Here is a 24,714-nt window from a genome sequence, read left to right on the forward strand (position 1 = left end):
CCAAAACAAACTCTCTTTTTTAAAAGCCCAGAGCCTGTAGTTTACAACCTGCCTTGCTGGAGCTAGGTGGAGACGTGCCTCTTGTACAGTGGTGCGTTGGCTGTCGGGGAGGTGAGGAATTATGCTCAGATTTTTGCTTTATTCACTTCTCATGTCATGGCATTGAGGCCAGGGTAAGTCCCTGGATGGGAGACGGTTGCTTTCCCACTACCTGATTAGCACAGCAGGTATTAAAAGGCACCAGAGGTAGCCTCCTTGGGTCCTGAAGGCTGAAAGTCTGTTGTGTGAACATGGGAGATAGGACAGGATGGACTGTCAACGAAATCCTTCCTCACCTCTTTATCTGAGCCTTCCCAGTAACGCTCCTTGAATACCCTTATAATAGGCTGAAGCCCAGGGAGATGCAAAGGGTTTCTAATCAGTGGAAGCGAAGCGTGAAGTGAGAAGGTTGAGAAACATCAGAGGTCTCCACCTGGGGCTGGGAAACCCATGTGCTGACTTGTCGCCTTGTCTTCTCTCTCCCTTAGGACTGTCCCCAGCTCCTGCAGGCAGAGAAGATCCTGGTGCCGGTGGAAGTCATCAAGCCCATCACGCTGAAGGCCAAGAACCTGCCCCAGCCACAGTCGGGCCAGCGAGGCTACGAGTGCATCTTGAACATCCAGGGCAACGAGCAGCGGGTGCCCGCCTTGAGGTTCAACAGCTCCAGCGTGCAGTGCCAGAACACATCGGTGAGCAAGACCTGTGAGCTTGGGAGAGGTGTCCCAGCACGGTCCCAGTGGGATCTGGTGTTGCCTTGCAACCCTTTTTACCTTATTGCCTAACAATTTCAGCTCCAGTCAAGGAAAGGCTGGTTGTTAGCTTGCAAACTGCCCTTTTTTCATCTTAGGCTGGCTGGTGTCACCACACAGTAGTTGGTCCTGCCCTTGGACCTCAGCGTTTGGCCATGCTGGGTCACCTTAGCCATGACACAATGGGCATTAATTGCAGCTTGACCTACTCATGTCCTCGTTGATGCCACATCCTTGCCCTTGGACCTCAGCATTTGGCCATGCTGGGTCACCTTAGCCATGACACAATGGGCATTAATTGCAGCTTGACCTACTCATGTCCTCGTTGATGCCACATCCTTGCCCTTGGACCTCAGCATTTGGCCATGCTGGGTCACCTTAGCCATGACACAATGGGCATTAATTGCAGCTTGACCTACTCATGTCCTCGTTGATGCCACATCCTTGCCCTTGGACCTCAGCATTTGGCCATGCTGGGTCACCTTAGCCATGACCCAATGGGCATTAATTGCCGCTTGACCTACCCATGTCCTCGCGATGCCACATCCTTGTGTGCATTCAAAAGGGTTTCCAAAGGGGAAGGGTGTTCACATCAACACTGAGAATTGAGGTTATTATGTGGGGGTTTGGTGATGGGACATGTAAAACCACATATAAACAGTCTGATGGATGTCAGCTTGTAACGGGTCCAAAGAAGGGTGAGATGCTGAAGGCTTGAGTCCAACCTTCTTCCAGTCGTTGACTCACCACGTGACTTTCGGTTAGTCCCTTTGCCTCTGCCCAATTCTGCTTCCCCATCCGCAGTGCAGGACCAGTAACCCCCCTCCCAGGGAGCCCATGGGAGATGTCACCGCATCCTGGGGGCAAACACCGACATCTGCCAGGAGCTGTGCCTACATGCAGTGGTGGTCTCTGCTTCTCCGGAGGTTTCTCCGTCAGATTCGTGTCTCGCAGACACGCGTTTTGAGTCATTGCCGCTGCTACCAGATGATTTATTAGTCAAAGAGCTAATTACAGGCTTTAGCCACTTCAGTGCAGCTCTGCCACTCCATGCCGGGCAGCGCTTGTTAAAATCCATCACAACATATTCTGCTGCATTAAGCAACATGCTGAAGATTATAGGCAGCTCACACATTTTACGAGCTGTTGCAAACAAGCAACTTCCCCGTGACACTCTCCTATTTGTTCCTTTTGTCCCTCTCCCCTCCCCCTGATTTTCATTACCCGTTAGTGGCCCGTGAGCATCCAGGTTTGAGGTTTCACATAAGAAAGCATGAAACCTAATTCGTATAAGAATGAAAATATATATATTTTTTTTTTTTCTTTTACAATAGCGAAAGCCTGCAGCTAAAGGGTGTTATACGGACCTGGATAGTCTTTATGTGTCTGACCTGGATAGTCTTTATGTGTCTGTCCAAAAAGTCTTAGTGAGGAAGACAGCAGCCACCCTTTAGAGTCATGAATTTCCAGGCATACATAGGCATCAGCGTGAGGTATCCCAGGATGATTTTAAGCACAGTTAGGCTGCCCCAGCAGTCCTGGAATGTCTTTCTCAGCATCCAAATCTGTGCTATCTAATACAGGAGTGTGGTTTCCAGAGGTAATGGTGTTTGTCTGCATGCTCCAAGAAGCTGCTGGCACCTGGGACAGGAGCTTCCATGCATCTCCAGAAGGGTTTGCTCCTGGGATGCCTGAATGCTGTGACAGCCCCACGTCGATTTTAATGCTTGTTTTGATGCCAGAACACTCCACGCTACCCCTGAGCTGCGCAGGGTGGCAGGGCTGAGTCTCACATTAATGCCAAGGCACTCCGTGACCTTGCTGCTGTGAGGTGTCTGGAGGACATCCTGTCCCATGTTTGGTGGTGGCTCAGGTGGACCTCTCTCTTCTCCAGGGAGAGAGGCTTATTTTGAAATAGACTCCACTCTTTTCCATCCTGTTTTCTGCCTCCAGCTCTCCCTTTCCCTCTCCCTTTTCCTCTCTTTCCTTCTCTTTTATTCCATTTTCTTCCCTTTTCTTTTGAAGAGACTTTGACTCTCTGATTTGAGTTATTATTATTTTTTTTTTTCCCCGGGAAATGTTATATCATTGTTGCTCTGAATTTGCCAGACGCTGAGAGAAAGAAATGTGGAAGGGAGAACCAGACAAAAGAAAGAAACATTCACACAGATACAAAAAGGGAACAGAGAAGCCCTGGCTCTGTTTGAGCAGGTGGCAGAGGATGCAGACAATAGGGAAGGAGTGCTGTAGATGTGTCTCCATCGTGATTATTTCCTTCCCTGCCAGAATTAGCATTCAGTCTGAAGCCACCCTGATACAATGAGCCCCTGCTCCAAGGGTCACCTGGCTTTAGAAACAGCCGCAGGAGCTTGTTTGCAAATTGAATCAGCCCCCTCCGACAGGGCTTTTTCACTCAGCAGAGTTGCTGGAGGAGGCACTGAATGTAGCACCTGCATTGCAGGCTTGGAGAAGGTCCAAAGGAGGGTGGGAGGATGTGTTGTGATGGTGTGTCCCCGAAGGGATGCTATCCTGCCAGCAGATCTTTCTGTTGGTGATGCATGCTAGACTAAGCAATCACTCTTGGCTTGTTTTCCTTCGTAAGCCTCAAGATCTACCCCCCTCCCCACCATACGCTAGGCACGGATGAGCTCAAATTCAGCTCTTGCAGAATAATTTCTGCAACACGCAGGAGTTTTCCTCCTTTCACACGGGGCAGGATCAGGAAAAAGCCTTAACTCTTGCTCTCCAACAGCCTGGTCCCTCAGGATTTATACCAGGGGAGCTGAGATCACAACCATCTTCAGCAGGCGATTTTCTAAGTGGCTCCAGCTTCAGTTAAGAGATGTTATAAGGACACCCAGGTGGGACCAGCCTATCTCATGGTCTGTCAGTAGTGTCATACCCAGCACTGATGGTACCGAGGTGCTTGGTCCAGTCAATAGCCAGCTCCATCTCTCCCCCCTGTCTTTCCTGGAGATATTTCATTTGATAACAGCAATAAGTCACTGCAGGCAGCGCGCTTCGGGACAATTATTGTTCTTGTCAAGTGGTTTGAGAGTCTCAGCTCTGGGCTTTGTCCTCTATCACACCACCCAAGGCACGCAATTATCACTCGGAGAGACCCTGCCTGCCATTCCTTATTGCACTTATGATAGCTCTGCCGACAGTCTGGACACAGAGTGATGGGAGGAAATGAAAAGGAGGAGAACTAAGGAGGCATATAAATAAGTAAGTAAAAACATCAGCAGAAACGGCTGAAATTGCTAGATCTATTAGGAGAGAGAGAGCAACGTCCCCAGTGGGAAGCAGTGGGATGCCCAGCACTTGCAATCAGCCCAATATTAGCAACCTTTGGCATGAGGAACGGGGAGGTGGGGGAGAGATGGCCCACCTGACCACGCCATGCTCATTACCATTACTTCCTTCAATGACCAAGCCCACGTTCTTGCTCAGTGTTGAGCCTGCCCATGGCACACACGGGCAGCACACGCTGATTTCTAGCAGCAAAATCCCTGCTGATAGTTTGCCTCAAGCCCTTCACAGGTCTGTGTGTCGTGAGAGACCCGAGAAGGTACAGCTGAAAAGTGCTGTGTAACACAGGGACAGGGAAAGCAAATCTGTTTTATTTGTCACATCATTGCACTTGAGCAAAAGATCTCAGAGGCATCTGAACTCTGTGATATGGCTCACAGGGTGGAGGCTGTGATAAAAAACAACAACCCAGAGCTGGGAAAAAATGAGGAGCTATTCACTGAAATCATGATGAAAACACATTTATGGGTGGCCAAAGGAAGACAAGCACAGGGCTGTGAGTCGTACATACACCTCCTGGTCTGGTGGGAGGTGTCCCTGCCCATGGCAGTGGGGTTGGATCTGGATGATCTTTAAGGTCTCCAACTCTAACTATTCTACGATGATTATGATGCTTTATTATTATTTATCTCCATTCAAACATCACAGAGAAACCCCCATCATGATGTGGACTCTATTGTCCTGGGTGATACCCAGCCATAAAAATTCAGTCCCAAACCTGGGAAGCAACAAGTCCAAAGAAGAGGGGATGACTGTGGGCAAGACATTTTCTGCCTAAAGTTTATGGCTGGAAAATTGACCCAAAGAGGGATTGAATGATTTGCATGGGATCACATAAGGAGTCAGTGGCAGAGCCAGATATAGGAATCAATCCCCAGACCAAAGCTCTAACAACAAGACTGGTTTTTATGCTGTGAGGGAAAACAGGCAACACTAAAATACCAGTAAAAGGATATTTGCCTGCAGGTCTTTCCCCACTATTGGACATGCTCAAGGTACAAGGGAGAAACATCATGGAGCTGCTCTTCATTTATCATCCTCTATGTGCCCAAACAAACTCCCAGAGGGCTTTACCCAGTGATGCACCATCCCAACAGGTCAAGCATGGTTATGGATTGGCACAAACTGCGTGGCTCGTAGGTCTGTCAAGCTGAGTTCCTCTAATGCAGAGTGCCTGCAGCAATGGGATGCCCAGAGCAGCCAGGAATTTGAGATTTCTGATGTGCAAAGTATCTTTCCGTGATGTTTGCCTAGCTGTTGTAGAACTGAGAGCTGTGATTTTGCAGCCATCCTCTTGGCCCGGGGATGTTCGTAGACAAACAGTCGATGTGTTTGTAGTTGCTGGCGTGCAATATGTTCAACCACTGACAACATGGCAAAATGGCCAAGTGATGTGATGGGCCCAGCCCATGTTGCAGGAGTATCTGATGCTGGTGAAGAGTTTTAGAGACAAAGAACTGGTGCTTGGGAGTTCAAAACATTCTGTGTCTTTCCTGTGAGTTACAACAGCTCCTTCTAGCAGCTTTTGGGCATTTCCTGATGAGAGCCAGTCTGCCTTTCTGGAAAGGCAACCTCTCTTTCTCAGTTTGGGCCTCTAAATTGCCGGTAATTTTCTGCTTTGATTTGATTTGCATGGTAGGAATCCGGATCTGGCAGACTTAAGGGCCAGATTTACATCTTTTCAGCAGTTTTGCCTGCGCTGGAGAAAGTTGTGCGAGGCATCACATCCATACAAACCCTAATGGAAAGAATGCTCTTAGCAGGAGGATCCGGGAAGCTCCGCTGTTAGTCCTGGAGATCGATACACCATCCCTTTTTTTCTTCTCCGAAACATATTTCCATCTCATTGTTACAGCCGAGCGGATCCCTTTCAAAGGCTCCTCTTGAGTTCAGCGGGCTTTGAAGAGGGGTCACAATGAGTTAGCAGCTCCTGTGGTCTGAAGAAGACGGAGCGTTTACTTGGCTGTTACTTTGCAAATTGCTCTGTTTCGCTGCCGTCGCAGCCCAAGAGCTGTCTGAGCTCTCCGGGCACGGAGAGCATCCTCATTCCAACCCCCAGCTGGTTTCATCCTCGGAGCTCTTCCACTGGGGATCCTGTTGTTTATTCCCTCGCATCCGTTTCCAGCTCGGGATGGAGTCTGCCGAGTTAACAAGTCTAATATGTGCTTGCCCCCGGTGCCGCAGACGGAGAAGATCTGAAATCCCAGCTGGGCTCCTGCTGCTGGCGCTTGGATCCTCGGTGGGATGAAAGGCTCTGGGGGGACTCCAGCTGCCTGTCCCTTGGCAGCCCTGTCGAGGCTCTGCTAACAGCTAAATCCCAACACACACACACACACACACACACACACATGTGAGGCTCTGCTGAGGTAGCCCTTTCTCAGGCACCTCCAGACTCAACTCCAGACTTAAGAGTCCCTGGTGGTTCTTTATATATATATATGCTCTTTCCCATTCCCAACCAGCATTTGCGAAGTGCTGTGCCAAGAAGACGTTTGCAAAGCTCCTGAGTGGCAGACTCAAGGCCTCACCTTGAGTACTGTGTCCAGTTTTGGGCCCCCTACCATAAAAAAGACATTGAGGTGCTGGAGCGGGTCCAGAGAAGGGCGACAAAGATGGTGAGGGGTCTGGAGAATAAGTCTTATGAGGAGAGGCTGAGGGAGCTGGGGTTATTCAGCCTGGAGAAGAGGAGGCTGAGGGGAGACCTTATTGCTCTCTCCAACTACCTGAAAGGAGGGTGTAGAGAGGTGGGGGTCGGTCTCTTCTCCCAAGTCACAGGCGACAGGACGAGAGGAAATGGCCTCAAGTTGCACCAGGGGAGGTTCAGGCTGGATATTAGGAAAAATTTTTTCACTGAAAGGGTTACCTCCTGGTCTGGTGGGAGGTGTCCCTGCCCATGGCAGTGGGGTTGGATCTGGATGATCTTTAAGGTCCCTTCCAACTCTAACTATTCTACGATGATTATGATGCTTTATTATTAATTATCTCCACTCAAACATCACAGAGAAACCTCCATCATGATATGGACTCTATTGTCCTGGCTGATACCCAGCCGTTCAGTCCCAGACCTGGGAAGCAAAAAGTCCAAAGAAGAAGGAATGACTGTGGGCAAGAAATTTTTTGCCTAAAGTTTATGGCTGGAAAATTGACCCAAAGAGGGATTGAATGATTTGCATGGGATCACACAAGGAGTCAGTGGCAGAGCCAGATACAGGAATGAATCCCCAGACCAAAGCTCTAACCACAAGACGTGCTTTTATGCCATCAGGGAAAACAGACAACACTAAAATACCAGTAAAAGGACATTTGCCTGCAGGTCTTTCCCCACTAATGGACATGCTCAAGGTACAAGGGAGAAACATCATGGAGCTGCTCTTCATTTATCATCCTCTATGTGCCCAAACAAACTCCCAGAGGGCTTTACCCAGTGATGCACCATCCCAACAGGTCAAGCACGGTTATGGATTTGCACAAACTGCGTGGCTCATAGGTCTGTCAAGCTGAGTTCCTCTAATGCAGAGTGCCTGCAGCAATGGGATGCCCAGAGCAGCCAGGAATTTGAGATTTCTGATGTGCAAAGTATCTTTCCGTGATGTTTGCCTAGCTGTTGTAGAACTGAGAGCTGTGATTTTGCAGCCATCCTCTTGGCCCGGGGATGTTCGTAGACAAACAGTCGATGTGTTTGTAGTAGCTCGCGTGCAATATGTTCAACCACTGACAACACGGCAAAATGGCCAAGTGATGTGATGGGCCCAGCCCATGTTGCAGGAGTATCTGATGCTGGTGAAGAGTTTTAGAGACAAAGAACTGGTGCTTGGGAGTTCAAAACATTCTGTGTCTTTCCTGTGAGTTACAACAGCTCCTTCTAGCAGCTTTTGGGCATTTCCTGATGAGAGCCAGTCTGCCTTTCTGGAAAGGCAACCTCTCTTTCTCAGTTTGGGCCTCTAAATTGCCGGTAATTTTCTGCTTTGATTTGATTTGCATGGTAGGAATCCGGATCTGGCAGACTTAAGGGCCAGATTTACATCTTTTCAGCAGTTTTGCCTGCGCTGGAGAAAGTTGTGCGAGGCATCACATCCATACAAACCCTAATGGAAAGAATGCTCTTAGCAGGAGGATCCGGGAAGCTCCGCTGTTAGTCCTGGAGATCGATACACCATCCCTTTTTTTCTTCTCCGAAACATATTTCCATCTCATTGTTACAGCCGAGCGGATCCCTTTCAAAGGCTCCTCTTGAGTTCAGCGGGCTTTGAAGAGGGGTCACAATGAGTTAGCAGCTCCTGTGGTCTGAAGACGACGGAGCGTTTACTTGGCTGTTACTTTGCAAATTGCTCTGTTTCGCTGCCGTCGCAGCCCAAGAGCTGTCTGAGCTCTCCGGGCACAGAGAGCATCCTCATTCCAACCCCCAGCTGGTTTCATCCCAAGTCACAGGCGACAGGACGAGAGGAAATGGCCTCAAGTTGCACCAGGGGAGGTTCAGGCTGGATATTAGGAAAAATTTTTTCACTGAAAGGGTTATCAGCCATTGGAATGGGCTGCCCAGGGAGGTGGTTGAGGCCCCATCCCTGGAGGTGTTCAAAAGACGGGTTGATGTAGTGCTGGGAGGTATGGTTTAGTGATGATGCTCCTTGTTTGTTGTGTGGGTGTCTATTTTTGTCAGTTAGGTTGACGGTTGGACAAGATGATCTTTAAGGTCCCTTCCAACCTAGAAGATTCTGTGATTCTGTGAATTATTCCTTACTTTTCAAGCCCTCTCCTTCCCAGTCCTGTTCCCCCGTCCTTGCTCCCAGCTCCAAAAAGCTGTGAAAACCCAACATTGTGAGTCCAAGCAGCTCTGCATCATCTTCCATCTCACTGGCAGCGACACCGAGAAGTGTCATAAAAATGCTAATTCTGAGTGAGGTTGGCGGGTCCAGCCCAATTTATACAAAGGGCTCCGCTAACCTGCGGCCGCTCTTTACTTCCATGGTAACCACGAAGCCTAAACCCATAAATACCCTACAACTAGATCGTAATCGCAGAGTCTTGCAGATTAGTGGCTAATTGCCTTTAGTTTGTCCAAAGAGAAATCACCGTGCAACTAGCGCTCGCTCCGCCGTAATGGACAGAAATCACCGTCTACCATTTACTCCGCAATTATACGCCAATTAACGGATACAGAAAACCCTGCCTCTGAAGGCTCAGAGCTTTGGCATCTCCGTGGAAAACCACACGGAGACTTTTAAGTGGCGGGGAGCTCTTTTGTGGTCTCTTGAGACATACCCAACCAAACCAGACAAGCTTCTGGAATTGTATTTAATCTTGTAGCGGGAAAATCACTGTTTTCTTTAAAAGTGGGAGTTCGTCCCGCTGTAGATCCCAGTGCAGTGTGAGATTCGTGATCTCAGGAGGGTGAATCCTTATGTGTGCTGTGGTCAGTAATAGCAGCAGACATTGAGTTTGTCTCTCCTTCTTGCCTTCTTCCCATTCTGTCTTGTAAGCCACCACCTCCTCTCTTATTATGAGACTTTTTGCCGAAGTGTTGGAGGGGAGGTCTTGGTGGAAGTGGGCAGTGGGATCTGACGGGCAACTGTGTGAACCCTGTGATAAACCAAAATCTAGCTGAAAAAAAATACACAAAGTACCATGTGCCAGAGAGCTCTCCGAGTGGAGAGGGCCTCCAGAGATCAGCTTCCATTTCCTTCATTAAGACCAGCTCTGTGTACCTTGACTGTGCCTGACAAGTGTTTGTTTAAGCCTCTCCAACTCTCTCAGAAGATTTTTGTGGCTTTCTTCATACATATTTGCTGGAAACTGGATACCCCCTACTCCAGCTGACGCCTTTTTGGGTCTGAGTAGGGAAAAATAATTGCCTCCTGGGGCTTACGTATGTAACAACATCTATCTAGCACATCCCCGAAGGAGATTTGCTTAATTTTTTGGCAGCAATATGGCATTGTTGATTCACAATCTGTTTGTGATCTTCAGCAGTCCCCAGACCCTTTCCTGCAGCACTGGCCAGTCACTCCAATTTCATATTTGTTTGCGTTGATTCCTCCTACTGAAGAATACTCAGTACTTGCCCGTACTGAATTTCACTTTGTTGGTTTTGGCCCTGTTCTACAATTTGTCAAGTTTGTTTTGAATTCTTAACCCTGCTTTGGGATGTTCTCACACCTTTTCCCAGAGCTGTGTCATTCATGAAATCTGTAGTCTGTCATCCAAGCCAGTAGTGAAAATACTGAATAATGCCAGATCCAGGACAATACTCCATTTGAAACGCCCAATTAACTTCTATTTTATTTTTTTTTTTTGGCAGCTTTTGCATATACCTTATTGTGGCTTCTTTTAGATCATATTTCCTTAGTTTGTTTATGGGAATCTCCTGTAGGACGGTAGCAAAAACTCTACTGAAATCAAGATAAATCACATCTGCTGCCTCCCCTTTATCCACAAAGCCATTAAGACTGTCAAAAAAGGAAATTAGATTGGGTTGACACAATTTGTTCTTGACAAATCTATGCTGGCTGATTTTTATCACCTTATCATCTTGCAGGTGCTTATAAATTGATTGTTTAATAATTTGATGTACTTTCTTTCTGGGAAGCCAAGTTCGGATGACAGGTCTATAATTACACAGAACCTCCATTTTCCCCATTTTTAAGGTATTTCCATGATATGGCTGTTCCCTGCTTTCTGAGACCTCAATCAGCTTCCAAGAGTTCTTCACAATATCAGTAGTGTAGATAACCTTACATATATGCTCAGCATGTATGGAATACATGGCAGAGGTATATTTGGATGGTAGAACCCCAATCCATAATGTTCACTTTAGAGGTGTACCCAGGAGTTGGCAAAATATTCTTCAGAGCTGTGCTCAACAACTAGAAGGTAGATTTCCAAGATAAGTCCCATCACATGCAACCATGCTTAAATCATGGAATATTCACCTAATGGCTAAGCAGGCTATTGAAAGGAGCACAGCTTGCTCCACTGAGAATCACAACTTTGAGAGCATCCCGTGGCTTTCTGTCAGGTAATGGCTGGTGAGGAGGTAGGTGACAGCTCCTTTTCTCTTGGTTACACCTTGCAGCACAAACTCTTAGAATCACAGAACCGTTTGGGTTGGAAGGGACCTTAAAGGTCATCCAGTTCCAACCCCCCTGCCCTGGGCAGGGACACCTCCCACCAGACCAGGTTGCTCCAAGCCCCATCCAGCCTGGCCTTGAACCCCTCCAGGGATGGGGCAGCCACAGCTTCTCAGGGCAACCTGTTTCAGTGTCTCACCACCCTCACAGCAAATAATTTCTTCATAATAACTAATCTAAATCTCCCCTCTTTCAGTTTAAAACCATAACCCCTTGTCCTATGCCTCCACTCCCTGATGAGGAGTCCCTCCCCATCTCTCCTTTAGGTACTGGAAGGGGCTCTAAGTTCTCCCTGGAGCCTTCTCTTCTCCAGGCTGAAGATTCTTACCTCATCCCATCCCAACCCCTCCCTACCTCTGGGTACCATCCAAGTCTGAGTTTGCGTTTCGTCTTCTTTTGTTTTTGCTCTCCCAATTCTAGTACTCGTACGAGGGGATGGAGATCAACAGCCTGCCAGTGGAGCTGACGGTCGTGTGGAACGGGAATTTCAACATTGACAACCCAGCACAGAACAAAGGTAAAGAGTTATTTCAACTTGTCCTTGGAAGCAGTAACCTTAGCAACGGGCCACATCGCTCCCTGCACTTAACAAAGCCGCCACCATCTCCCCATGCTGTCTGGTGCATACTTGTTCTCTGCACTCTGCAAATTACCAATTTTTTTTTTTTTTGCCTGTGCTTTGTGTTTCCTGCTCCCCCCGCTTCTCCCTTTGCACCTGAGAAATACAACTCTCCCTCCCACTTGTGTTGCTTTCCCTCTTCCTTCATCCTCTTTGCCTCCCACTTCTCCCCCCGTGTTTGTGTCCTGTTTTCATTCCCCTCCCTCTCCAGCTTTCTCCCCCTTTGTATTTCTCCTGCAGTGATGCTCTTCAAGTTAACATGCCAGGAGATTGGGCTCAGAGGCAATGATGTTATAACGAACCGGGGAAGGGAGAGGGGGAGGAGAAAGGCTGCAGCTCACCAGTGGGAAAAGTCTGAACAAAATGAAACGATAACAGTAAAGGACCAAAAACCACCTCCTGCCCAGAGCCTGACTCCATTTAACTACCACCGTTGGCTCAGGATTGATGTTCCCCTCAACCCTGATGCAGGCATTTTTTTTGCTGGAGATGGACAATCCATTTGCATCTTCTTCTTTCTTCTTGTTCTTTACCCTCAGCCACCCTGAGGCCTTTCCCTCAGACGTCTCCTCTTGGCTGCTCTGCATTCACAGCTCAAACCTCTCCTTCTCACATCACCACCTCTCAGAAGTCCCTCACAGAGGGATGTTGCACATCCAGCCTCAACCCTGATGCAGGCATTTTTTTTGCTGGAGATGGACAATCCATTCGCATCTTCTTCTTTCTTCTTGTTCTTTACCCTCAGCCACCCTGAGGCCTTTCCCTCAGACAACGTCTCCTCTTGGCTGCTCTGCATTCACAGCTCAAACCTCTCCTTCTCACATCACCACCTCTCAGAAGTTTCTCCCTCCTTCGCTTTACCTTCTCTTTTCTTGGATGGTTTCCACATCTTCTCCCATTCCATCTCTCCCCACTGGGTACTCCCGTGCTCCTCTCACACCCTCCCTCATACTGAGAGGTGGTGGGTGAGGTTTCCACCAATGCCACATTGAAGTTGGAGAGCAATATAGAAGGCAATTCTCCACATGGCATGACCCTTTCTTGTCCTTCTTTCCCTGTACTCACCTCTGGGATGTCTTTCTCTGCTGGGGTTTTAATACTCAGTCTGAATGCAAGAGGTCCTGTGCTGTCTTCCCCAAAACTATGGCTCTTGGAGGTTAAATACACCCAGTAAACACAATAGGCTGGAGACTGTTGTCTAGCCCTGGCACCCAGCAATGTGGCACAGCCCATGTTCAAACAGTGCCATGAACTGTGCTGGTCTTCAACTATGAGCTGAAGGTGTGGGTTTGGGCACTTGCCCAGGGCCTGCTTAGTTTTCTGCTACCATTATGATGTTGGTCTACTATAGTCTTGGTGTGGAACAGGTTCCTGATGCAACATGGTCCACACAAAGAGTATGAACCCAGTACTGAGCTGTCCTAGGTGATACAGGAGTAAAATCAGTCTCATAATCATGATGATTGTGTCTTTAGGCATGTCTGTGCTGGTAATGTAAACCAGACCAGGGCATGAACTCAAGAAACATCTGTGGTGCTTAGTCTTTCACACAGTCTCTTACAAGTGCATGGGTTATTCAAACCCAAAAAGATTGTAAGTAACGACTAGGAAAAAATTTGGGAAGTGGCATTGGCTGGCAGCTATCCCAAATGAGCAGTTTTGATGATACCGTCATGTTTTGGGTCAGGAGAAGACCTTAGGCATGTGCACATAGATATACCACATGGAGGTATGTGACATGCTCTCGAGGCCACAGAGAGCTTTATTTACTAACACAAATGTAGAGGTTACGATCAAATAGAAATCCCTGGCAGGGCTTTGGACAGTGCTGCAACCAAGTAGACCTTCTTCTCTGGAAAAATGAGAGGGAGAGGCAGAGGCAGGATTAGACCCAGTGCCTTTCTAAGTGCAGTTGCACTGGGTTACACCACCTTAATGCAGCCAAGATGCCACTACTTTCATTGCCAAATGGGCTGGGCTGGCAGGCTGAAAGGCTAAACTAAACCAAGCCTATCTATATTAGATACTAGGAAGAAATTCTTTGCTTTGAGGGTGGTGAGACATTGGAACAGGTTGCCCAGAGAAGCTGTGGCTGCCCCATCCCTGGAGGGGTTCAAGGCCAGGCTGGATGGGTCTTTGAGCAACCTGGTCTGGTGGGAGGTGGGTTGGAACTGGATGATCTTTAAGGTCCCTTCAAACTCTAACCATTCTATGGCAGGGGGGTTGGAACTCGATGATCTTTGAGGTCCCTTCCAACCCTAACCATTCTATGATTCTATGAAGCCCACTGAGGTGCCTGCAAATTTCAGCAACTCAGCAAATTTGAGGGAATCTAACAGAAAATGAAGGACAGGGCTGTATCCCAGGAGACCTGTAGCACCCTGCTCTTGACAGCTTTTTTACAAACTTTTCTCACACCCAACCTGGAGAGATAAAAAGTTTGTGAGATTTTCCTTGCATTAATTAATACATGATGATTTCTGGGATCCAGGTATGAAAAGACAGCCAGAGCTTTTCAGCACACATATCCAAATCCTTTGAGCTTTAGGATTGTGAATAGTAATAAGCACAGACAAGACTTTGGTCACCTGCTGAAACAGCAAAACAGAATCACAAAGGGAAAAGCCCCCATATTATAAAGAAATCCATCAACACGCCCACAAAAACAGAAAGAAAAAAAAAGCAAGTCTGAAAGCCTCAATTCTGCTGTCTTCATCTTCAGGGAGGAGACTTTTGCTATCAGCCTCCTGTGCAACCCAGGCCTCAGTTTACACATTTGTAAAATAAGGATAAAGAACATGATCTTATTTCGTAGGAGGACTGCAACATTTTTAGGCTTTATCTGGAAAGAGCTTTGACTGGTTCTAATCACTTAGCAGCCCAAGATGGAGCTAAGCATTAATCATTGCTGGCTGTATTAGAGGAGGATGAACTTAGTACTTCAAATTGTAAAGCAGACTGAATTTCTGAAGCTGAAGAAAGGGGACAGGCTGATTGTGAATCCCTGAGTTCAGCCTCATAGTGTACCATCGTGGATTTTCTACTATCTCTTAGGATTTCTGTTAAGGGGGAAACCTGAATGGCATCACCGTAGCACCCAGTTCTGGGTGGTTTCACACCAGACAAATGCCCAAGTTTACACTGTGGGTAGACCAGGTCTAGAAAATAATTTTAGGATGAAGAGCTGAGGCTGAGACTGGTTAAGGGCAGCACTGCCTGACGTTCAGACAGCCTCTGAAAAAGGAAGGGACTGAGGCCAAGTCCTTCCTTTTCCACTAACCTCCTGCTTGCAGTCCATCACCCTGCTGAGGACAGCATCCTTCCTTCTGCTCTCAGCTTCCAAAAATATCTTGCATGGCGAATGAACTCTGACAAGTGCAGTTTGTTTCAAGAAAAATATAAATGTGGTTTTTTTCCCCATTATTTACCACCTTGGAGAATCACAGAATGGTTTAGTTTGGAAGGGACCTTAAAGATCAAGTTCCAGCCCCCTGCCATGGGCAGGGACACCTCCCACCAGACCAGATTGCTCAAAGCCCCATCCAGCCTGGCCTTGAACCCCTCCAGGGATGGGGCAGCCACAGCTTCTCTGGGCAACCTGTTTCAGTGTCTCATCACCCTCACAGGAAAGAATTTCTTCCTAATATCTAATCTAAATCTCCCCTCTTTCAGTTTAAAACCGTTCCCCCTTGTCCCATCACTACACTTCCTGATCAAGAGTCCCTCCCCAGATTTTCTGTACCCCCTTTAGGGACTGGAAGGGGCTTTCTGCAGACTGAACAATCCCAACTCTCTCAGCCTGTCCTCATAGGAGAAGTGCTCCAGTCCTCTGATCATCTTCGTGGCCCTCCGCAAGTTCTGATCCTGCCTCTGGGACTAGGAGCCCAGAACACTTTCCCCTCTCTTGCTCCTCGTTCTTCCTTCTGACGTCCCACCACTCTCCCATGCTGTTTGCGTCTCTCAGGTCCTCTCTCTTTTCCTTTCCCTGCAGTTCACCTGTACAAGTGCGGGGCCATGCGGGACAGCTGTGGACTCTGCCTGAAAGCCGACCCAGACTTCGAATGTGGCTGGTGTGAGGGGCAAAACCAGTGCACGTTGAAGCAGCACTGCCCAGCCCAGGACAGCCAGTGGTTGGAGTTGTCCAGCACCAAGGGCAAATGCACCAACCCCAAGATCACGGATGTAAGTCATGGACCTGCAAGAAGCCGGGTCATTCCCTCTCGTACCCTTTCCTTCCTTTATTTTCCTGATTTGGCTTTGGGTCGGTGAGGGGAAGGTCAGGGCTGAGTTCTGCTGGGTCAGGAAAAGCCCCAGGCAACCTTGAGGATGGGAGGCAATGGTGGCCTTCAAAGGTAGGCACACAACTTCTGGTGTCTACAACGCAGGGGTGAGCAGGGTGTCAGAGTTCCCAAAATAGTCAATGTAGACTTGAATCAGTTGCATGAACACAGCCTGCTAGTGCAGTCTGAGCAACCCCAGAGCATCTGACCTGCTCGCATAGGGCTGGCAGATGTGACATGAAGGCTTTAGTAGCAGCTGAAGGTGAGACAAGTTGCTCTGGGGCATCTCAAATGAGCGCAACTGTCTCTTAAAACCAGAGAGAAGGAGATGGTTGAGAAGGAGATGTTGAGTGAGCCCAGAGTGTTTTGGGCTTTGCTGACAGGACGTCAAGGAATAGTGCAGGTTGTAGTTCACACTTCCCAGCAGCATGGCATGGACAAAGTCTATGTCCAGAAGAAGACAAGGCTCCACTGATTCCAACAAAGTAACACTCTTCTGTTTGCCTGGCTGACTTTGCGTGGTGAAAGAAGTCCACATAGAACAAAGAAAGCCCTGTACAGTTGTCAGATTTCCCCTTTGAAAGCTCAAGGAGGAGATGGGGTTACGCCTGGACTCTTGGAAACTTGGAACTTTCCCATTAAGTGAGAAAGAGAGAATGAGGGCCAGGATGGGGGGAAGGAACCTGCAGCATAAAGGTGTCCTTTAGAAGGTTTCCTGTTGAATGTGTCGACTGGGCCAAAGGAAGAGCTGGATCAAAGGTGAAAAGGGGAAAGAAGAGAATAGAAAAACCATAGAGAGAAGGAGCAGAGGAAGGGAAAAAAAAGGCAAGGGAGGGAAATAAAGCCTCCAGTCCGAAGTGATTTTTTGTCTGCTGTCTTAGGATGCCTTTGCCATAATGACGGGCACCATTTTCAGAGACACAGGGCAGGCAACAGGATGGTTCTAAGTCTTGAAAATGAGGGCTCTGTCCTTAACAACTGCCTCCTGCCTTGAGCATTTCTCAATTGTCATGCCTTGGTCAACCTGAGTGCCCTTCCAGGGTGGCCAGGGCCTCATTTTGCAAATGAGATAAGTAAAGAGGAAAACGAGATAGAGAAGATAAGGGGAAAATGCAAAGGAGGAAAATCCAGCCTTCACGGTTGTGGTTTAATATGAATAATTTAGTGGGTTATTTTCCTAGAAAGCAAGAAAGGCTTTTCAATTGTATTTGGTTAAGAATCAAAAAGTGTGGGTGTTATAAGCAAGCTCTAAACCAATGCCCATGCATGAAAGTTTCGTGAAAGCCAAGGATGGGTAGAATCTGGTTTTCCGATATACCACTGATAAGAACCCCTCTGCTTGCGTTTTGATCCATCTTCCTGACATTCATCAGTCACCAAAGTACTCATACATTTGGACTTCTGGAGTTCCAGGCTCATTCTGATGTTTCCAAGGAGAAGGTTTCCACGGCACTTGGATTTATCTGGGGATGGTAGTTTTTGAGCCCACCTGAAACACCTGAAGCTGTGAAACAAAATCCAAACAGCCAGAATAAGCAGCTACATCTGAAAGCTCAGCTTTAAGGCCTTGAAAATTATTGGGAGCTGGGGGAAACCTTTGTTGAGTCTTTTCAGATTCTCAAACATTGGGAAAGATTCAGAATTCTTGCACAGATTTATAGAATTCGGTATTGGGAAGCTGACGGATGACCAACTAAAGGAGAAGTCCAAAACACAAGGACCTGCCCATGCAGTAGTATGATGTTTTGAAGATCCATCCGCGTTTCTCTGCCGTGCTTTGACCCCAGCTCTGCATCTGCAGTCTCTTTACGAAGTGCAAAGCACTCGCTCTCCACCCTACAGCTCCACAAGGGATACACTTCCCTTTCTGCTGGCATTTCCTCCAACAGCTCCCAGAGCTCCAACAGATCATTGCAATATTCGCTCATGAAATATTCCAAGTGCCTGGTGCAGTCATAAGTAGCTCTGGGAAGGCCTTTTTCTGAGCCATTAGTGTGGAAGTAATCTCCAGTGACTGGGTAGACATTGCAGCTAATGGGATGTGGGGAAGCGCTTGGTGGGACCATCTGGCCAGGAGCCAGGGCAGCGTCTGTGGAGGCGAAGGAGGAGAAACAACACATGTACTCACGCTTGCACAGACGTGTACACACACTCACAGGGAGCACACAGCTTCCCACAACCTGTACGTGTTTGCTAGAGCTGCATTTCTGTTGCCACTTAGTGAAATTAAGGGATTTAGAGACTCGCTGAGCCACAAAACCTCCTTTAAGAGGGACAAGTCGCAGCATGAAGGAGTAAATGGTGATGGGATGGCACAGCTCTGGGTCTTCCAGAGAAAACTGAGGCTTCCTGGCAGCTTTTGTTTCCCTGCCTGCATTTTCCTCTCCAAAACTGACAGGTCTTGTTCTGTATTTTTTGCAATTGTGATAGAAACAGGCTCCTTCTCTGTCGCTGTGAAACCTTCTTCTGGTGTTCCCAGCAGCATGGCATGGACAAAGTCCATGTCCAGAAGAAAACAAGACTCCACTGATTCCAACAAAGTAACACTCTTCTGTTTGCCTGGCTGACTTTGCGTGGTGAAAGAAGTCCACATAGAACAAAGAAAGCCCTGTACAGTTGTCAGATTTCCCCTTTGAAAGCTCAAGGAGGAGATGGGGTTATGCCTGGACCCTTGGAAACTTGGAACTTTCCCATTAAGTGAGAAAGAGAGTGAGAAAGTTCAGCTTTAAGGCCTTGAAAATTATTGGGAGACATGAAGGCTTTAGTAGCAGCTGAAGGTGAGACAAGTTGCTCTGGGGCACCTCAAATGAGCGCAACTGTCTCTTAAAACCAGAGAGAAGGAGATGGTTGAGAAGGAGATGTTGAGTGAGCCCAGAGTGTTTTGAGCTTTGCTGACAGGAGGTCAAGGAGTAGTGCAGGTTGTAGTTCATGCTTCCCAGCAGCATGGCATGGACAAAGTCCATGTCCAGAAGAAAACAAGACTCCACTGATTCCAACAAAGTAACACTCTTCTGTTTGCCTGGCTGACTTTGCGTGGTGAAAGAAGTCCACATAGAACAAAGAAAGCCCTGTACAGTTGTCAGATTTCCCCTTTGAAAGCTCAAGGAGGAGATGGGGTTACGCCTGGACTCTTGGAAACTTGGAACTTTCCCATTAAGTGAGAAAGAGAGAATGAGGGCCAGGATGGGGGGAAGGAACCTGCAGCATAAAGGTGTCCTTTAGAAGGTTTCCTGTTGAATGTGTCGACTGGGCCAAAGGAAGAGCTGGATCAAAGGTGAAAAGGGGAAAGAAGAGAATAGAAAAACCATAGAGAGAAGGAGCAGAGGAAGGGAAAAAAAAGGCAAGGGAGGGAAATAAAGCCTCCAGTCCGAAGTGATTTTTTGTCTGCTGTCTTAGGATGCCTTTGCCATAATGACGGGCACCATTTTCAGAGACACAGGGCAGGCAACAGGATGGTTCTAAGTCTTGAAAATGAGGGCTCTGTCCTTAACAACTGCCTCCTGCCTTGAGCATTTCTCAATTGTCATGCCTTGGTCAACCTGAGTGCCCTTCCAGGGTGGCCAGGGCCTCATTTTGCAAATGAGATAAGTAAAGAGGAAAACGAGATAGAGAAGATAAGGGGAAAATGCAAAGGAGGAAAATCCAGCCTTCACGGTTGTGGTTTAATATGAATAATTTAGTGGGTTATTTTCCTAGAAAGCAAGAAAGGCTTTTCAATTGTATTTGGTTAAGAATCAAAAAGTGTGGGTGTTATAAGCAAGCTCTAAACCAATGCCCATGCATGAAAGTTTCGTGAAAGCCAAGGATGGGTAGAATCTGGTTTTCCGATATACCACTGATAAGAACCCCTCTGCTTGCGTTTTGATCCATCTTCCTGACATTCATCAGTCACCAAAGTACTCATACATTTGGACTTCTGGAGTTCCAGGCTCATTCTGATGTTTCCAAGGAGAAGGTTTCCACGGCACTTGGATTTATCTGGGGATGGTAGTTTTTGAGCCCACCTGAAACACCTGAAGCTGTGAAACAAAATCCAAACAGCCAGAATAAGCAGCTACATCTGAAAGCTCAGCTTTAAGGCCTTGAAAATTATTGGGAGCTGGGGGAAACCTTTGTTGAGTCTTTTCAGATTCTCAAACATTGGGAAAGATTCAGAATTCTTGCACAGATTTATAGAATTCGGTATTGGGAAGCTGACGGATGACCAACTAAAGGAGAAGTCCAAAACACAAGGACCTGCCCATGCAGTAGTATGATGTTTTGAAGATAGCTGGGGGAAACCTTTGTTGAGTCTTTTCAGATTCTCAAACATTGGGAAAGATTCAGAATTCTTGCACAGATTTATAGAATTCGGTATTGGGAAGCTGACGGATGACCAACTAAAGGAGAAGTCCAAAACACAAGGACCTGCCCATGCAGTAATATGATGTTTTGAAGGTCCATCCACGTTTCTCTGCCGTGCTTTGACCCCAGCTCTGCATGTACAGTCTCTTTATGAAGTGCAAAGCTCTCACTCTCCACCCTACAGCTCCACAAGGGATGCACTTCCCTTTCTGCTGGCATTTCCTCCAACAGCTCCCAGAGCTCCAACAGATCATTGCAATATTCGCTCATGAAATATTCCAAGTGCCTGGTGCAGTCATAAGTAGCTCTGGGAAGGCCTTTTTCTGAGCCATTAGTGTGGAAGTAATCTCCAGTGACTGGGTAGACATTGCAGCTAATGGGATGTGGGGAAGCGCTTGGTGGGACCATCTGGCCAGGAGCCAGGGCAGCGTCTGTGGAGGCGAAGGAGGAGAAACAACACATGTACTCACGCTTGCACAGACGTGTACACACACTCACAGGGAGCACACAGCTTCCCACAACCTGTACGTGTTTGCTAGAGCTGCATTTCTGTTGCCACTTAGTGAAATTAAGGGATTTAGAGACTCGCTGAGCCACAAAACCTCCTTTAAGAGGGACAAGTCGCAGCATGAAGGAGTAAATGGTGATGGGATGGCACAGCTCTGGGTCTTCCAGAGAAAACTGAGGCTTCCTGGCAGCTTTTGTTTCCCTGCCTGCATTTTCCTCTCCAAAACTGACAGGTCTTGTTCTGTATTTTTTGCAATTGTGATAGAAACAGGCTCCTTCTCTGTCGCTGTGAAACCTTCTTCTGGTGTGCGTCTACGGGAGCGCAACGAGTTGGGGTTAAAAACCCTCCCACACGCTCCTGGGATAACCCCAGGCCCTCCACTTCTAAGGAAATGAGCGTGTTTTGAAGCTGGCTGCTACAAATTAAAATGGCACGGGGAGGTGCTGTGCTGGCTTCACTCCGGGAAGTTTTCTCTTGATGCTCTTTGAGTCATAGCAGGAATATGTGAAAATTTCATGCATTAGACAGAGATGGAAGAAGGATGATAATGTTTCCACTGAGATATTTTGAGGCTTCTTGAGTGGAACTTTTGTCTCAAACTCATCCCTAGACTAAAGAAAAGGACTTTTCTAGCAAGATGTTCCTTTTCACCACTACACCTTCTTTTACGCAGGGTAATGACATTAGTCATACGAGGAAAAAAGTCCTCTTTTGACCTGCTATGAGATGTACTTCCAGTGATAACAAGCTCTTTCAAGCATAGGTGAGCCCTAATTAACTACAAACCTGCCTTACTGGACACCTAACTTACTAGAACAAGTGACAACCTTTTGGTGGCAAGTTTAATACCACAAGACATAACCAAAATATTCCATGGGCAAAGCAGTTCACTGACACAGTGGGTCTAAAACATACGGAAATAAAATAAAATCTGGGAATTTTAGCCTGTATTTCTGTCTTCATTTTGAGTAGTTTGCGTTTGGTATGGTGATATATTCTAGCCTTCCAGATATTTCTGTCTTTGAGTACTTTGCATTTGGTATGGTGATATATTCTAGCCTTCCAGCATCATTCATATAAGGTGTTTTATCAGGTGAGGATTAACTGACGTCAGCAAAATAAGTATTTCAAACAGAAAACTTTGCTTGAATAGATGTTTATTAATCATTCAGAATGAAAATATTTTGGAGGATATTAATCATTCAGAATGAAAATATTTTGGAATCACCATTTTTGGAAAATAGTTCAAGTTTTCAATGTTGAGCCCCCAGCTGAGACAATCGGTATTATATTCCTTTCTCCTGGAACAGAAATTCCATTTTCATTCTGATTTTTTAAGATAGTTTCTTCATTTCCTGGAAAATAACCACAAACGCCTCTCTCTTACTTTCTCTTTTTATCCATTTTCTGCTTGTCTGTCAGTCTCATCCAAAGGTCAAATCTCCAGCCAACCCAAATAATCATTTCACCTGTCAGATTTATAAATGTTGTGCTATTTTCTTTTTAGGACTTAACTATCTTGTTGACTTTTGGAGTAGGAATAAAACCTTCCATGGTTCTGATTTTCCTGACTCAAGCGGTATTTGGACCTGAGAGGAGGCCATTGCAGGGGTGTTGTGCTACAGAGGTTGTGTCTACGCTACAAAACCCTAAAGGTCCAAGGACTTGTCTGTGATCATAGAATCATAGAATCATAGAATTGCCCAGGCCGGAAGGGACCTCCAAAGGTCATCTAGTCCGACCTCCCCACAGTCAGCAGGGACACCCCCAACTAGACCAGGTTGCCCAGGGCCTCGTCGAGCCTCACCTTGAATATCTCCAGGGAAGGGGCCTCAACCACCTCCCTGGGCAACCTGTTCCAGTGCTCCACCACCCTCACAGTGATCATCTATGCTATTAAATTATTAATCCTTCTAGATTCCCTGTATAATGAGAGTGAAGACACACTCATTCAGGAGGTGGTCACGGCACCTAAAATTAAATATCCTAAAATAAAACATCCCCTAGAGGTGCCAGCATCTCTCTCCATTTATTAAGGATGGACCTTCTGAAAATTGGCCTCTGGGTGGAAATTGGGCTGACCCTGGTGCCAGGCTCGGTGCTGGGAACCAGTCAAAAGCAGCTCTGCTTATGCCAGTGCCTTGAATTTCCCTGCCAGTCTGAATGCTATGCAAGGGTCTAGCTGCCAGCCCTAGATTCCCAGTTGGCAGAGTGGAACCATCGGCCGGCGGGTACGGACCTGAGACAGGGAATTTCCCCATCCTCACTGTGGAGAGAGCCTTGCCAAGACTGGCAGATGGCATCCATGGCATCCTGAATGGCCAGCAGGGAATACCCTTTGAAAGCAACGTTTGAAGCCCCTTTCAACTGGCCAGTTGTGTGGCACAGCGTTCGGGCACGGGGAATAATTGGAAGGGCAGAACAGAGATAATTTAGGGCAGCCCTGTGATTTCTGGGTTGTTTCATAGAATCATAGAATCATAGAATCATCTAGGTTGGAAGAGACCCTTGGGATCATCGAGTCCAACCATCTACCCTACTCCACAAAGTCCTACAAAATCAGAACAAGGGAGGTTTTATTCCTACTCCAAAAGTTTCAACATCGAGGAGACTACGCCAATGCCAACTTCCACCTGGCTGTGAACAAGGGTGATGGATGGGATTCAGGGTGTTTTCCTGCATTCATACCCAATGTTCCTGCATTGCATGGGCCAGAAATATTGCAAATGGACAACTCTGGGTGCAGGGTGAGACTCTGCAGTGGAAGGGAGAGGTGAGCTCTGGAATCCAGGTGGTGCTTTAGCTCTGTTGCCAAACACAGCCACTGCTGAGCAAGACACAGAGATCCTATTGCTTTTAGGGTCTGATGATGGTCCAGACTGGGCTGCAAACATCACACCAGCAGCCAGCAGGGCTGTTGGGATAGCCACTCATCTCAAGCTGGGCCTCGGGGGTTTTCCAGTCAAGAGTTCTCCAACCCACAAATAAGCCACCCATAACTATGTCTGCCCTTCCCTTGGCCCCAGCTCTTCTGTGAGGGCAGCTGGAGCTCGAAATTTGTGTTGGCACAGAACAATGGCTGCTGCTGTCTCAGTTTCCATCCACCTACTCCGTACCTAACCTGACATGCTGTTTCTGTTGTGTCTAAGCGTTTTTTTTAGGTGGACATTTTCAGCTCAGTTTGTGATGCCTGACCAATATCTCCCTCCAGAACAGATCAAAAGCTCCATGTATTTTGGGCTGGGAATTTAGAATTTAAAGTGGCTGGCTGAAACCATTCATGTTCTTTTCTTGTTCTATGTCCTATTTCTTTCCACCATGTCCCACTCCTGCCTTTCCGTGGCTCATGTCTATAAAGTTCAGAGCTCAGCTGCACCATCAGAAACCCCTGTTCCTACCTAGGAACTAGTAGAGCAACTCCTACTCATCTCTGGATGCTTTGCAAGTAGCCAAAAGGGAGTAAAGGAGATCTTGGGCAGAATTTTGGATACTCTGAAGCTGGGAAATGTGTGATATATATTTGCAAGGGGATGATCTTAATGATGTATCTAGAATAGGCTTGTTCCCTCAGCTGTTCAGCATTCATAATTATGAGTGTCTCCAGTGGTCACAAAGAGACTTGATATCGCCTCTTCTCTCACCTGAGAAGATGCTGATGTGTTTACACAGGTGGTTTGATTATTCTCCTTTTTCTTGGCTTGTTTCTGCAGATCAATCCAGTGACAGGCCCTCGAGAAGG

General features: G+C 47.2%; 2 protein-coding genes across 2 annotated transcripts in view; both read left to right on the forward strand.

Moving 5' to 3' along the window:
- The first annotated feature begins 524 nt into the window (after positions 1-524).
- LOC106896089 (plexin-A4-like) lies at positions 525-17,070 on the forward strand. Its single transcript, XM_014955814.1, has 4 exons — positions 525-728; positions 11,645-11,741; positions 15,835-16,025; positions 17,005-17,070. Exons 2-4 carry the CDS (start codon positions 11,660-11,662, stop codon positions 17,068-17,070), a joined length of 339 nt encoding a protein of 112 aa, XP_014811300.1. The 5' UTR covers positions 525-728; positions 11,645-11,659.
- A 1,805-nt stretch (positions 17,071-18,875) lies between these two features.
- Positions 18,876-24,714, forward strand: part of LOC106896090 (plexin-A4) — a 113,324-nt gene continuing 107,485 nt past the window's right edge. The window contains exon 1 of the mRNA XM_014955815.1: positions 18,876-18,900. Within this exon, the coding sequence (XP_014811301.1) occupies positions 18,876-18,900 (25 nt within the window). The remainder of the gene's footprint in view (positions 18,901-24,714) is intronic.

Source organism: Calidris pugnax, unplaced genomic scaffold (assembly GCF_001431845.1).
Source record: "Calidris pugnax isolate Ruff unplaced genomic scaffold, ASM143184v1 scaffold258, whole genome shotgun sequence".
In the NCBI taxonomy this organism is placed as follows: Eukaryota; Metazoa; Chordata; class Aves; order Charadriiformes; family Scolopacidae; genus Calidris; species Calidris pugnax.